Source organism: Battus philenor, unplaced genomic scaffold (genome assembly GCF_028537555.1).
Source record: "Battus philenor isolate CCGP_79_NKW_IND1 unplaced genomic scaffold, ilBatPhil1.0.hap1 SCAF_5, whole genome shotgun sequence".
Taxonomy (NCBI): domain Eukaryota; kingdom Metazoa; phylum Arthropoda; class Insecta; order Lepidoptera; family Papilionidae; genus Battus; species Battus philenor.
In genome coordinates, this window is record NW_027181715.1 from 8988886 (window position 1) to 9005498 (window position 16613).

At 34.5% G+C, this 16613-nt stretch overlaps 1 protein-coding gene across 1 annotated transcript in view; it reads right to left on the reverse strand.

The window, feature by feature from the left end:
• Positions 1–6706: 6706 nt before the first annotated feature.
• Positions 6707–16613, reverse strand: part of jbug (filamin-type immunoglobulin domains fbug) — an 85458-nt gene continuing 75551 nt past the window's right edge. Inside the window, exons 43-54 of the mRNA XM_068772796.1 lie at positions 16349–16556; positions 16132–16260; positions 15412–15576; positions 14428–14585; positions 13242–13418; positions 12451–12595; positions 11614–11829; positions 10911–11084; positions 10086–10261; positions 9099–9260; positions 8573–8752; positions 6707–7632 (exon numbers count right to left, since the gene is read on the reverse strand). Of these exons, the coding sequence (XP_068628897.1) occupies positions 7495–7632; positions 8573–8752; positions 9099–9260; positions 10086–10261; positions 10911–11084; positions 11614–11829; positions 12451–12595; positions 13242–13418; positions 14428–14585; positions 15412–15576; positions 16132–16260; positions 16349–16556 (2028 nt within the window). The 3' untranslated portion in view covers positions 6707–7494. The remainder of the gene's footprint in view (positions 7633–8572; positions 8753–9098; positions 9261–10085; positions 10262–10910; positions 11085–11613; positions 11830–12450; positions 12596–13241; positions 13419–14427; positions 14586–15411; positions 15577–16131; positions 16261–16348; positions 16557–16613) is intronic.

A 16613-nucleotide genomic window follows, 5' to 3' on the forward strand; every position in this document is an offset into this window, starting at 1 on the left:
AAGTTTATTAAAAAAAAAGAATGTGTCTATGATCGATATTTATTTCGAACACATGTGAACGATCTTTTGACGTAACAATGATCGAAATAATTCGGATTTTGGTTCCACTTTTATTATTTTTCTACGGTTTGTTAGCTATAGTCTTTGCTGCTCCGGCTATTTCACAAAGTAAGTACCTTTTTACTTATCAATATGATGAGTATTTCATATATAGCCTTAATAATTATTCAATATTTTTTTAGAGTTTCATGTCGTATCTAGGTAAAACTTATCTTAAGTTAACGGAAAAAGATTCACACCGCAGTAAATATATTAGAAAAATCTTTATATTATTTTACGTGTTAATATATGACGATGCTAATGTACAAATGTCTGTGTACAACAGAATATATAATGTTTTAATCCTTATTTAAATTAATTCCTCAGAACTATATATCAATTTATGTTATAAAAAATGTATTCTTTATTATTTTAAAAGCAATTTCTCGGACTCGTAAAGAAAACATTACTTGCCAATAGTTATCTTAATATTATTAATTTTATAAAACTTTGAAACTTTTCGCAGTGTGGTATTATAGTACAAAGTAAATACTGCTGCACATCCTCTGGAAACTTGTTTGTGAGTAGTGGCAATCCAATATAATTACTGCACAAAGTGTGAATTACATAAGATTGCATCCCAGGAATCGAACCCGCGACCTACGATCTTGAGTCTCAGTCTTTTACCAACTTTTGGCAACTATTGCTCATGTATTATTTACATTTAATCATATTTTCATCTTTGCAGTGATTAACCATTAACCTATTCTTATTACTTATTTACTGTTAAATAATAAAAATATTGTAAATACCACTAAGCAGATGCATCAGAATTTTTAATTATTAAACATTTACATTTTCATGCATCTGTTTGGTGTGCTGTTCTTTATAAACGATGTAGAAAAAGATATCAGTGTTCGGTATAGTACTAACTATAACTTTTTTATAAAGTCTTTTTATTTATTTTAATTTTAAAAATTTCATATCATGTGTAGGACCTTTTTCTGGAATCCATAAATGTTGGGAATTCTTCTTAAGTTTTTATTAACAGTCTTTAAATGAATAAAAAATATGAGTTCTTTCTTCAAATTATTTACACTGATACATAACACGAACTGTGGACGCCAGTCACCGTTTCCTTTTTTTGATTTGGGGACGCTAATAGAAAAGTATAATATACATTTAACAGCTTCAGTTTTCAACTTAATGCTAATTAAAAATTAAATACTTACATAATTGTAATACTATAGATACATAAGAATATAAATAATTATTTTCCGTAAATCGATTAAAATCCTTGGGCAGATCTACGTAAGGTTTTAACCTTTTTACTATTATTAACGTATAAACAAACCCGCAAGGACTTGTCTTACTTTAACTGTAAAAACAAGGGAACCACCTAAACTTCCTTGTACATTAAAAACCATCAGACATAAATTGTCTTCACCAATCATAAACAATAAAATTCAGATTTATTTATTTTTCAGCCGTCATGTTTTTATGATTAAAGAATAGGTGTCAATTACTGTAACGTATACAAATTTTACAATTGACTAGTAATTGACCGGAGTGGTTGTTCTAGTTTTTTTAGTTGTTGCGTTGGAATTTATGACTAGAACAAATTGCTTGTGGGTGGCAATGTCAATAATATGGGCTAGACGCAATTAATCTATGTTCAGTGATTTATTACTATTGTGGTTTAAACTACTGTATATGTGAAGTTTTTTGTATATCATTGACTTATTTTTACTTTATATTATGTATTAAGTAGGGAGAGCAATGGAGAGGCCTATGCACGGAGCTTGACTGCGTGATCGAATCAGAAATGAGGTCCACAGGAGAACTAAAAACCTTTTATTAATCTTTAAATTCATAACGCCTTTTTTTGCCCCAAAATGTTTACAAAATCTTCATGGATCTTACTTAGACCTTCTTTTTCGTAGTTTTAAATCTATTATTAAATGTATATTATTAAAATTAAAAAAATTTATTATAGAATTCAAAAGTTTTTAGCTCATTGAAAATTGTGGAACTTGGTTTATAGACACGTTTACATGTATATTTTAAAAAAATAGTTTAATCTCATTTAAAAATAGCATCTGTTAAATTTATGGTCGGCTCTTCTCAGCAGATCAGCATTCCGGAATGATGGTAGTTTAGTACTTACAATGTTAAAATAAACGACGATTCAAAAGTCCGGTTAATAAATATATTTTGAATTGAATTGAACCAAAAGCACGGACATTGCTCGAAGAATTATTGGTCTGAAGTGACGGTGAGCGGGATACATCGCACGAGCAACTGACCGCCGTTGCTTCCAAAATGTTTTCGAGTGGCGACAAGCTGGTAGATGCGCAGGAAGTCGCTCGATACGGGAAACGCAATACCCGTCATCGTGGCGACTTTTGGGGTCTTTTACAAAGCGTATACCGCTTCGTAGTGGGTGCTTCTCGGTTGACGTGATGATGATGATGATGATGATTGATCACTTATATCATGGTTGCACAGACTTATTAAGACTAGGGGGAGGCGGGCAAATCATGAACCGATGACGGGTCGGCCGCCGGAAGTATAGGTAATAATTTTTTTGGTTTTATTCATTATTCATATTTTTGGTTTTATATATTATTCATTTAATTTTTAATATATATTTGATTATTTTATTGACAGTGCGCGGTCCTCACTATACAATCAGCAACGCTCCCGAAAGTCGTAAACAGCCGTATATCGAAGTCCGTAACTCGACGTACCACGGGGCTGGGCCACGGGAAGAAGCTCGGGCCATGTGCTCCGTCAAAACTCACGAAGTAAACGCCACTGCCAACGCTACTATCACAAGAAGGTTACACGGAGTCGTTACGTCGAGTAAGATTATCTTTACTAAATAGACAGGTTTGAATTTACTAAGCTACTGCTAGCTGATCCTGAATTTTTCTGGAGCATGTGACGGCGGAAGAACATATTATGTTGCCAGTTTTGTTTTAAATCTAGCAATCTAAGTAAGTAGAATTGTGACGTAATATATCGTGGTTGTAAGCTTATATTGTAAAAATTACCACAGATAAATTTTAAATTAAAACATCTTTAATATCGTTTTCTAAACAATTATTAAATAATCTAAGACTCATTATCGATCATGCATTTAAAAGATAATACAATATCTCTTATGTTCAGATGTTAAAGTTTTACGTTTTATTTTAATTGTGACGTCATTTACAAACCAAATTTTTCTACAGAAGGAATACCAGTGGACTTTACAGTATATTCATGGTAAATAACCTGGTTTGTTGACTCATCACGATTGATATTATAATGAACTCATAAAAAATCTTTAAATTTCATTTACAAAAGTAATTGTTGAGTCTCTGGTTGGCACTTTTCAACAGATCAGCTTTCCGTGCCGGTAGTAGCTTAGCACGTAAAGAGTTAAAATAATAGTCTATTCAAAAGCGCGTGTAAATATTTACTTGAATATTTTGAATTTGAATTATAAAGCCGTGTTCATTTTGACCAGTTACAGTTAAGATTAACCACATCACTGTATTAAGGACATTTGTAAAAGCGATCACTAAAAAAAGGCGCCTGCGTTAATCGTATGTTTTTATCAGGATCCATTTGGAACCCTGCGTTTATTTTAAAATAAAGTTTGATATAATAGTAGAGCTCACTTTTATTCAATTTTTTGTTTCTGGAATCCTTCTCTTGCCAAAAACAAATGATCACAATAAAGCATCTACAGTAATCTCTACAAATATGAAAAAATTATTTTTTTTACTATTCAAGTAAAATCTTAAAAACTTTTTTACTTATTCTGAGACAATAACTATTAAATGTGCAACAACTTTTTAAAGAATCGATCCGTCATATTAAGCTAATAAAGCCATCGTAATTTTTTTAAGATTTTCGACATTTTACTCGAATAATAAGTGACCACGTATCATTTTATGACGGTATCTTGCAAATATGATTGATTATGATTGAGAGCATATTTCAAAACCATGAGTTTAACAACGAGGTATCATTAAGGACTTGTTAAACATCTTACTTCTCTTAGTAATTTAATAATCAACATTTTTTTGGAGAGAAACTTTTATTTTTTGACACAATCTAATTTTTTCGTTTTAATTTTGATTTTTTATTTTACAAAATTTGACACGGTTCGGTTATTTTATTACTGATACATCGAGAGATATTGATTTGATAGTTTAAATTTAATTTACAGTTATAATACATTTAATGTTTTTTAAACTTTTGTATAAATATCACGTGTTGGATAGAATTAGGTTACAGTGACATTTACTCATATGAAACAATATTCTTGGTCTTATAGAATATTAATATATGTCTATGATGAAACTTAAACGTATCGGTCGATGACATACCGCGAGCTTTATGGACCGTATCGTCAGGGCCATTAGTTACACTACAAAGAACACAATAAATTATCTGTTTTTGAAGACTTTTCGCCGACAGGATTAGGGAATGATAAATGATGTTACATTAATAAAAAAATATTTATATCTAATTTCCGTGATCTTTTTCACAACCTAGATATGTTTCGTTTAGAAATTATTTCTATTATTTTCAAAAAGAATTTTTAAGATATTGTAGCAGATGTATTTTTAAAGAAGAGGTCTATCTCTTTCTTGTTTATATTTGTTGTAAATAGAAGAACGTAAAAATTACTACATTTCTATTATTCGTAAAGTATTCGTAGGACAAAGTAAATATAAAAAAATTGAAACTAGAACAACAGAACTTATCTCACAGATTAGTCATAACGACGCGGCAATGTGTTTACATTCACAAAATGTTCAGATGAAAAATGGACGACTTTGTTAATCCTCCGTTTAAGGTAGGCAAAAGTTTGATCCTTGATCGCCAACGCATTGCAAGGAGGTTATGGAGACTTCCTTGAAATTACGAGTTGTCAGCCTAAAACACGCTATCCGGCACCTCGCCTTACATTGCAATAGACCCGGCACCTGCAAGGTGAATCTATGCTGAGTAGTTATGCTACTTTAACTGTTTCTAATAAGCAATTGTGCATTTATTAACATAGTGTGATCATTTCAGGGGAACTCCATTCATCAATCCAGCGCTTAGAAGTGATTATATTCGGCCAAATGCAGCAGTTGTGGCAGAGTTTGGATGCGCTGCGGGCGCAGTTGGCGGGCAATTCCTTTGCCTCTTATCCTGACCGAAGGACACTTACATTTAGATATAAGCCCACCGGATTGTGACTGTTATGAATAATAAATAACTTATTTCTAAAATTTATAACAATAATTAATAAATATTGCTTCTGGTATTGTTTGTCGTTAGATTATTTTTTTCGTTTATTTAGATCATCAAATGTTATATATATTTACGTACTATTCGTCGAGATGTAAGACATTTTAGACATGAACTTATTTTTATTGTTTAATGATAAATAAATAAAGTTACGCATCTGTAGTTTAATTATTTAAAAATATTTTTCTCATGATCCGTTAAACAATGAACGCTTCAACAGCTGTTAGAAATTAATGTCAGAGAGACATTTTCATAATTTTTTATCTGTTTACTCTTTTGTAATCTTAAATCTTATGACATTGTGTTATCGTGTTTAGATTTATACATTTCACCTCCAGACTGTGATGAAAACATACACAAAGCAATTTAAAGCTTACTCAATAAAATCCACTAAATTTCGCTAATACCTTGAAATATCTTGTCTAGATAATAAGCTAAATAAAATGATTTCGATAAGATTACGTCAATTTGTACATAAATCGGTGTTTTGCCACTTTTTCTAGAGTACTCAAAATTTAAAAGCATAAAATGACATGAGGATTTTTTTTAGGAAATTACAAAAAACAAAGGAGAAAAATATTTTTGGGGTATAATCTTACGTGGATACATACAGCAAATGGACATTGAATATGATTAATCTGAATTTTTTTACTGTAAATTGTAATTAATAATAATTTCTTCTTAGTTATTTCTAATAAAAATTAAAAATTGTCTTTAAAAAATTAATAGCGGTATATATTCCCTAGAAGAGGACCGTCTGAGTGGGTAAAATTATGACGTCTATTAATAAGATATTAAAGTACATCGATAATAGCCGGATAGCTATAATATAGTTTTCTTTTAACTGCAGTTTTTTTTACACGAAGGAACCTATTATATTGGGCGTCAACTACGTGTATTTTTAAGAAATGATTATGCATTTACCCGTGGTTACTTTTTCTGAAAGTGCCAGAATAATAATAACTGTAATAAAAAAATTATTTGTATATTTTTTCACGTTTTGTACGTTGATAATGAAACACATAAATATTATAAAAAATATTAACTTTTCAAGCAAAGAAAAATAACAGCTATATTTGTCATTACAAATGCAGATGGATAATTTTGTGAGGAGTGTGAACGAATTCTAATATAAGCACTCCCACAGGAATACAGTGTAATATTGTCGTGTTTCATTTCAAAGGAAACAGCAGACAGTAAATTTCTTGTAGTAATTAAACATTACTTTTGCTGTAAATGGTGCATTGACTACAAAGTAATATTTTGTAATGAACAAGGCGCATCACTTTCAATAGTTTGAATTTTTTAAATTGTGTCTTTTCTATGTGCGCCACGATTTAAGTCAGGGTTAATAAAATACAATTTTTATAAATTCAATTTATTAACAATTAGTAACTGAATTAATCAGCGGGTTTACTCGGGTTCGTGTGAACTCAAGCGAGTAATAACAAAGAAACCAGTGCATTGGTTAGTTACAAAAGTTACAGACACTTAAACCTATATGCCGTTATTAATAAATATTAACAAATAAACAACTGTATTATATAATTTTTTTTTACTTTTAAAAAGGACTGTACTTCAGAGAAAGTTAATTTTACAATCGAATATAAAACATACATGCTTTGATTATTTTCGCAAAAAGATTAAAGTATTAAGTCGATTTTTATTGTATCATTTCATATTTTAAACGTGTCACGATAAATGTTCTAGCGATTATTCCTTGAAAAGTGTTACCGCTATAATAATTTCGAAAAATACAAAAACGTTAAAAGAAAACAGAAACAATAACTCATTTTAAGATTCGAGTCAATTCAGTTCTAATCAATAAGAAGAATAATAACACTGTATCAAAAAGGTTATGAATATTTAGATATATCGGAAAAATGTGGAATCCCCGGATATAAATTTATTATGCCGTAAACCATTATCATTTGACTTACTTGACTAAATAAATATATTTAAGAATTCGTTAATATTAAAAGCTACAAAATAAATAAAGGCCCAAAAGTAAATCAGGATACAAAGGATAGCGGAAATTAAGTATGGCTAGACACATAAAATGAGATTTGATAATAGATCCTATTAAACGTACTATTTTTTTTAAATGGCAAAGAGATTCTAATTATTGGCCACTACTACACGTGCACACGTTATTAGTAATTAAGGTGTAATGGATTGAATGTATCTGCGCAATTCTTCTTGTGTGTCGAAGATCATGACGGGGAAAGGTGAGCCGGGGACATGGCGGCCGGCCCAACGTACTTCCACGCGGTAGTCGCCGGGTTCGGTGGGTGAGAACTGCAAACAATATGAAACAATTAAACCAAAAACGTTATAGTTAGCTTTGTAGTATTTTCACTGTTGTGGTATAATCTTCGTCATAGAGAAACGGACTTAACCAGAAAATCCTAAAAGTGATCACTAAAAACTCGTTGAACGTTAAACGTGTTCCTAACTAGAGTTAGCACAGATCAATTTGATTCTCTGGTATTAGAAGTGATCACACATTGGAATTACACTAGCGATCACTATAAATGATTTCACGTGGAATATAATGTCAATTAACAACTGCATTTGATGTGTTCGAAGTTATGCTTCTAGCCCATTTAGACTTTGTGTAGCTTCATCATAATTGAGTCTGTGCCCGTGATCGTATCCCAGTACATCAAAGACGTATGCACGAAGAGGGATTATAGACGTGTATAGTGTACTGAATGAGGTGTAGCGTAAGTTATGCGAAACGAGGTCTATTCGGCGGTCGCGAGCGACACAAGCCTCATCTGACTGCCCTCACTTCAACGTGGGTTAGGCGGGCGCGGCCGCCGTGTCATGATTATAAGTGTACTCATCATACTCCACTGAGTATCCGATGCACTCATCGTACCCGAACGGGGGCAATGAACAACTGAATGGGTGTATGACTAAAGAAATGTTAATAAATCTATTCCTTATGTATCCATATATTACAAATATAATATTAACAGAAATAATACTTTCACCTGTGATTATTTATGTTAATATCGTAAGATTAAATAAATATTAAAGTCACTTGAAACAAAAGCAACTGATTGGTCTCGGCAATTATTCGCTTAAAACACCTTTGTTGAGTAATATTGTGTAAATAGCTATGATTTAAGTGATATGGTGAGAAAGTTGATTAAAAGTGTTCAAGAAATAATGAAAGTATATGTTGCGATGCATTTTACACAAAAGACTAATAATTGATTAGTTGGTGTACCTTGCAGAGTATAGTGCGGTCTTTCTGGCTTTCGCGCTGCATCTCCACGCGGAAGGCGCCTTTGGGGCCGCGAACTCGAACTGTTAGCTGGCCTGCGCCCGCGCCGCGCGTGTCGCATAGGAAACGAGATTGGAAGGTCGCGAGCACTCCAGGCTCTACGCCGGGTCCATAAACACGTACCTGTACAAACAGAACCAAAAACATATGTACAAAGTTAAATTTCAATAATAACGAATTAATGGCAGAGGGCAGTATTATGTAGTAATATAGTAGCTCCACTGTCCTTTATCACCGCACACGAAGAAAACAAACGGCTTACATCCATTCCTCATTATCGACATTTTCTCATATGTCAATAAATCTGTTACCTTTGTCATTTTTAATGTGTAATATAGAGTAACATCTTACCTAGTCAAGTACTATTGGTATATAAATATGACGTGAAAAGAGTGAATACGCTATATATCGCCAAAAAAAACATTTGAATTTAAGCGTAATTCTGACATATAAAAGAACTTCTATGTACCTTAGAGGGGTCGGGGGCCCCGGCGACTTTCAGCACGAAGGGAGAGCCGGGCACGTGCTCGCCTGCGAATTGTATGCTGAGAACGTGACGACCCGCCTCCGCCGGCTTCACGTTCAGCGTGAACGTACCGTCGCCATGCTCGTATAGCTCGCAATAGGCAACCTGTAATTATATATTTGATATAAGATCTGGAGAAAGGTCCGTGTAGTCCTGTCGAGGGGTTGACAGGTGTGTACTACTGAAACAACAGTTTCTGTTGCCAAGTAGTAGACTGTAAATGCTACTAAGTTGGAAGGAAGGTCAATGCGGTTTTCAAAATTACTGGGAAATCTTAGTGAGCCTTGTCGTGACTTTAGGTGATGAGTGTTTTGTATGGAAACATATAATTATAAGCAGGACATTAGAATTTTTAATACTGTGGAAAATATAATACTACGACCACAGGTGCGACTCCAAAGGAAGTATTCGACCTTAGTAAAGAAATTTCGATTATGCGGCTTTAGCGCTACGGTCCCATACATCCTATTGTAAGATATAAAATAGAATGAAGGCTCCGCTTGAGTTTTTTATGAAGTAGTATAAGACATAAGTTTTATAAAATTTACAATTAAAATTTTAATGAGTACGTAAGTACGTAAGTAATGGCCGCTCCTTTTCGTCGGTACGCTATCAACTCTCAACGCCGGCAATCAAGCTACTTATTCCTTCCCCACCCCGCTGCTCTTTCCTAATGCGAGGTACAGCACTTACGGTAGTACTATAGTGACCTAATTTTTCTACTGTTAAGTACAGCCAAAATTGTATATAATACTTTAATATGTAGATAAATTTTAGTAAATTTATGATTTAATTTTTTTTGTTTCACTTTGTTGTTGAAGTGTAAGTGCTTGTTATGTTAAAAACATAATAAAAGATTAAATATCTCTGATCACATAAATCTAAATATTACACATTTTAAAAGCATGTGTTATAAATTTGATAGAGTACCTTATTTGGACCAGTGCAGTGTGCAGTAAGTTCTCCAGGGCCTGCTCTCCGTGTGTCAATCCAAGACCTCATCTCTCGGCCCACCACGCCGCCTGCAAGACCTGCCCCCGAGCATACCACTCGAGATGCGTCTCCACTTTCTGATCCAGCTGCTACGTTTACAGTCAGTGGACAACCTGTAATTATAAATACATTGATTATTGACTCGGTGTTTAGCACTAATCAGTGTAACAACTCCTGAAGATGCCCCGTGGAGGGGTGAAACACGTGTTGAGTGAATTTACGGTGGCGGTTGTGTAGTTGGCATTGTCTGTCGCATGCGCATTTACGAGCGGGCTGGCGGGCGGTGCACTTTCATGCACGACAACCACTGCATGTGCGGAAGTGGCTAGATATTGGTCCTTTCTTATTTAGGATGGACTTCCGCAATGTAACGCCTGAATCCATTAAATATTGATTATTTGTTTAGGGTAATAGTGGAGGCATGCTATTCGCTAAATGTCATGTAAAAGCGAATGATCGTTTGTCCCTGCGTAAAGACTTAAAAAGTTATAATAATAATTTTAATGATTTAGATATAGATCTTTTAGTAATGTATTTTTTTTCTTTCCTGTGGACTTTACCGTATCGATAAATGGCATCATGAACTATGTTTAGTAATCTGTGAAAACGTGTAGTGCGTCATATTTGTTCTTAAAATAATTTCATTTAAAATATCTATTTACACTTGCTAGTTTTCGGAATATATAATATTAAAAATAATGTATTAGCACAAGAATGTTGTTAGATTTACGATATATGCTTGACTAAAGATTTTGATTTTACCCTTTACGAGCCTGCCGGCCCATAGAACTCGGAGCTGATGATCTCCGGCGCGTCTTGGAGTATAAGAAGCTCGCCATAGTCCTGGCCCGGCTGCAGCGAGAGCTACTGGAACTGAAATGCCGTCAGGTGCCGTAAGCGACGCTTCAGGAGCGCCCGGACCTGCTGCGCTACCATCTGAAATGTAATAATAATAATGTAAAGATTTATCTTGCAATAAGCACAGCGCAGGACATCCACCAAAAAATTGGATATATAACCTTGCTAAGATCCTCTGAAGACGCTGAATTCAGGCTGCTTTCAACCGGTCCTATTGGAAATCTATGAAAGAGGCATACATCTAACAGCGGACGCCCTACATCAGAAACGGTAATGGCGATAGTGAAAACTCATTTACAGCTGAAATAGATCGTGTTAATAAACTGATATGCTTACCTAGACGATAACAAGCCATTAAATAATGTATTTTACAGAAAAAAAATTCATGTATAAAAAGAAATCATAACAGTAATTTTAACCAAAGGTCGTTCAAAGCTGGACATAGGCCTCCCCTGTTTATTTCCAATAGGACCAGTTAGAAAAACTTGCATCGAAGCGCCCTCCGATGACCTGGGTGTACGTCCTATGCTGCGCTTGCCAGTCCGCGGTCTCCACTACAGAACCTTAAGGCCAAAAAGTGCATTTATGCATTTGTTTTAGCACATACCTATTGTAAATACTGCGGGAGTATGGGGAGCGGCGTGTGCTAGTCCCCGGCCCGCTAAAGTGACTCTATCGGCGGTGTTGCCAGACGCACTGAGCGCGCGTTTAGGGGCCCCACTCACGAGCGCTCCGTTGTAAGTCAGTTCTAACTCTTGTTCACCGCTGACACCTTCCGCTGCTGCGAGGGTTACCACTGCTCTTCCTGATACAGTTTCTACACCTGGTGATGAGAATTAGTTGTATTTTATAAAGCTGTAATTATGTGTCGAAGTCCTGCAATACATTGGGTGGTATTTTTACATGAGGAGGGCGTACTTTGCTCTAATTTATAATTAGCATTCTGTTTGGATAAAACTCTATTTTTAGGAATTGATTAATATGTTATTTGCTTTTAACTTTACCTTATGACTTTGATTGCATGTAGTTCTTTGTCATCATACCTTTACCTACTTTCTTGGAAAATAGCGACTGAATCTTTTTCAGTTGTCGCCAATTCCAATTTTTTTACGTTAATATAACAATTTTCATTTACTTAAATGAAGACTTTACAAAAAAGGAAAATGTACTTTATCTTCAATGATTTTATTTGTTCCCGAAATCATATTTCCTTTATAAACATAAGAAAAGTAGGGAAATAACATACCGGTCCAGGATCTCTACTACAGAACCCAAAGGCCAGAACGGCCGCTTGTTTTGCACTCTTTTGTACTGCCCATTGCTATTTCAAATTATCAATCTAGCTAGCTGGGCTAAGTCGGCTACATTCTATCGTCTACGAAACTCTTTATTTCTGATTCGATGTTGACTGTATCATATTATTATTAATAACTGTTCTACTTACGTTGATGTCTACCAGCCAGTAAGCACTCCAATGTTCCAGGTCCGGCATTACTGATATCTAGCACAAGTTTAGATGGTGCACGAACTCGGCCAGAATTGTCTGCGCCCCATCCTCCCACGGGGACAATGGCCGATGTATCTATCACCTATCGAAGAAGATTTTATTATAACTAATGAAGGTCCTCTTCATTTCGTATAAAAATTTAACGGTATATGACTTTAGAAAACATTTGTACGGCTGAAGTCGACCCATTTAGATCCAAATTCGCCCTTTTGCAGAATGCTTATTTAGCAAACTCAACATGAATTGTATCTCAGCTTTTCTCATATTTTGTTTGCCTCAGTGAGAAAAAAATGAAATTAAATAACAATATTAAAATTCGTTTGTTATTTACACTCAATTTTTTTAGTTTTTGAGGACTTCAAAAATACTGTAATGGAACATGTCCAAGTAGGTGCTAATAATTATAAAAGTAATTTGTTATAGACATCTTGTCTATTTATTTTATCATTGTACATCAGGTTTGTGAATTGAATAAAAAAATATATATAACTTAGTAGCTTTTCTTTATTAGTAGTTCGTGAATTTTTTTAAAAAAAAGACTGCTCTAAAATTCGTGCGCACTATGTCTTATTATAAGAATGATGCAATATTAAAACTTAAATTTATTAGTATCAAGTTGTTATGTTGAACTGATAATTAGAATATTTAAAAAAATTGTTTAAAATGTCAATAATAACATTAACAATTGATAGAAAAACTAAAAAAAATGTCATATTATTAAAACTTACTTTAACGGAAAATGGACTTCCTGGTAAGGGGCCTGTGTTCGTGAATATCCTGACTTCGTAGAGTCCTACTACAAGGGGGATGTAGGCACACAGCCACTCTCGACTCGCCCCTGCCACCACTCTGCATTCTAGCAGACCGGAATCCGCCTCGTCTTCTTTATCAGTTAATCTTTCCACCTGAAATTTAAATATCAATTTCAAAATACCTTTAGTCAATTGACTATTATTTTAAGTAGTAAGCTGGCTCGGAAAACTAATCAGCTGGATAGAGAGGCTGAGATCGGCAGCGTTCGCGGGTAAACACGATCAGTTGTCGATGTTGAAGCAGCTCGCGTAGTTCATTTCGGATTCTTTCATAGTATTATAGCTTAGCTGTCTTATTTATATATTATAGCATATTATTATAAGATAATGCTGTCGCAATATAGCTTACTTGTCTTGCAGGAGAGTGCTATTCTTGCTATTTATAACGTGTGTCATAAAGTGACCGTATCTTCTGTATACATCCATAAAAATGTATAGTATGTTCACAAAAATGTTACCGATTTTTCCATATAACGTGTTACAATTTAAATTTTGCAAACCTTAGATTCGACTTCAAAGAGTTAATTATTTTTTGTATAGGTAATACACTATATAATAGAATCTCGAGTAATGCTCAGAAATATTAAAAAGTCAAATAATGTTTGTGTGCCACGGATTATTACACTTTAATGAAAATTATGTCTATGCCTCAAGGTCATTCCCAAGTTTAAAAAATATCACATTCATTTAAAAAAATATGTAGTTCCGCCGAGTTCTTTGCACCTGTTCTTCTCAGTTCGAAGAATTTCATCATCCGAATAGATAGATTTATCTAGTCGTCATTAAGAGATGTAATATAGCATAGAGTTTATTGGAAAAAATGTTTTTGAATTTCAACTTAGTGTTTATAGTTCTTACGCGTTGAGAATACAATGAGTTATCATTGTCCGACGGCTTTGGTACTTCCCCATAAACAATAAATTTATTTGATACAACCATATCTCTCGAAAGTAAGCCTTGAACCGTTCATTACGTCACTTAACTTTCTTATTAAGAACGATTCGATCTAGTTGGTTAGGTCGGCGACCAATGATATTTCAAAGCATTCTTAGCATAAATGAACTATGAAAGAATTGTGGATTATAAAAGATAGAAGACCTACCTGTACAGTAGGAGTAGCGTCATCAGCGCAGTGTATGGTGAATGCAGCTTCTTTGCCAACGTGAGCATGCGCAAGCCCCGTTCCTGAGCATCGAGCCGCTGCACTGCTGCGTGCACTAAGTATACCTAGCGATACTGGACTACCCAGGACAGGTGCACCTAATAATTATAATATTAAAAAAGTATAATAATTATAATGTTATGATTACATAACCTATATTTAATCTTCAAACTGATACGACATTTTTAATTATTAACAACAAAAAGAAATGAAATACATTAAATAAATAATTTTTTTGACGGATGATTATAATTTCCTTTCTAGCACTAATAGATTTCGCGGGCTTGGGGCAAAAGCGCAGAAGGCTAAAGCTAGAGGTATCCTTAGGAAGCCTCGACACGAGCTGCTACATGTCATTTTATTCCTGCATTGGAGCTAGCACTTAGATCAGCAATTATAGAGGCTGATACCAAATCTAACTTAAGCTAAATTATAACGGCGTCGATACATAAAGGATACTTATTATATTCAAATGCGCTTCTATGTAGAGAAGATATGTAATTTCTTAAACTGCTTACCTTATATCGTATCTTAGTGAAAGCAGTAAATAAAAAATAAAAATATTGAATATCAATAAAAAACGTTTTCAAAGTTAAAATTGGATTATCTAATTTTCTCAACAAAAAATAATTCGCAATGTAAACGTGTAAAATATGTTTTATTGTTCTGCCAGTGCGCATATTTAGGATGTTTAATAAGTAAACGATATATATCTATTGATATCCCAGCGATCTGCATTCACTGATGTGAAAATTGATTTTTTTTCTAATTAGTGCCTGTATAGTCTACAGCGAAAAATGATTTATAAAAACTTTGCACAGATAAATATACGCCATAAATATTAAGTACACTTTATTTATGAATGAATGTTCAATCAGTTTTGTGATGTTTAATAATTATTAATAATTTCAGTATTGATGTTACCTCCGTAGGTAATATAGATGCGGCAGTGAGCGGGCATGGTCGGTCTCAGTCGCACGCGGTATGTGTGACCGTCCTCGCGTATGTCGACTGGCATACGCAATCGTCGTTCACCCATGGCTTCGCATACAACCTCCAGTTCGCCAACACCCGCGTCTTTCGTGTCCACTGGAATTCATAACGTTTAACTTATTATTTCAAACAATCGTTTCTTCTGTCACTTTTTCCAGCGTTAACGCTATCTGAAGGAAATTTTAGCCAGACAAAAGAAATCGACCAATTCGATTATCGGCCCAGTCGGGAGTACTGGGGCCGGAATGTTAAGCAGATGTCAAACCTTGGCCAAGATCCCTTCTATGGGCTCTTGCAGGTCAATCCATGGACTTCCTGCCTAAGCGTTCTCTCGGCGGCTTCCCAATCCAGTACTAGAATGTATCGATTCGAGCTCTTCAGAGGGTTTTTTTCTATCTTACGTCGGGTTCTATATCTCCAGTCAGCCATGTTATAATCGTTTTAGTCTGTGACACTACAGTTCTGTACTTTAATTTTCGACACACCCATTGCAGTTTCGATCTACCTCTGCGCTGTTTTCCGGACATTTCAAGGTGATGTGTTATATTACTGATGAACTCGGCTGGTCTAATTTTGATATATCCGCACCATACAGCTTGTCGGTTACGGCATATTTACTTAAAAAATAATAAAATGATTCGAAATAATTACCTGAGAAGTTAATAGGAGTTTGCGCGATGATATTTCCAGTGGGCAGACCTGATACAACCACTTTGTATGGATCGAACGACTCACACGTAAACGGACTCCCAGTCACAGGCTTTGAAAGATGCAAAACCTCTGCAAAGATAATAATTCATATACATGGCACATATGGATTAAGATAGAAGTAAACATAATGCTTAACGTTAACAGAATCTTGTCTTACCTATAGTACTTTGTCCGACTTCGGTTATGGTAAATTCAGCTTGTAAGAGACCTGATTTTGTCTGGTAACAGCGTACAGGCAAGGCTCTCGAGCCTGGCCCAGACACAACCACGTCGAACTCACGAGCCGGCCGTCCGAGTGTGTCGATACTGAACGAAGATACCTTGTTGATTTGTGCTTGATATAAACCCAGACCTGATGCTGCTACCTATAACATTAAAATGAATGACTGAGATTATTTCTTAACTTTACAATGATCAAGTGT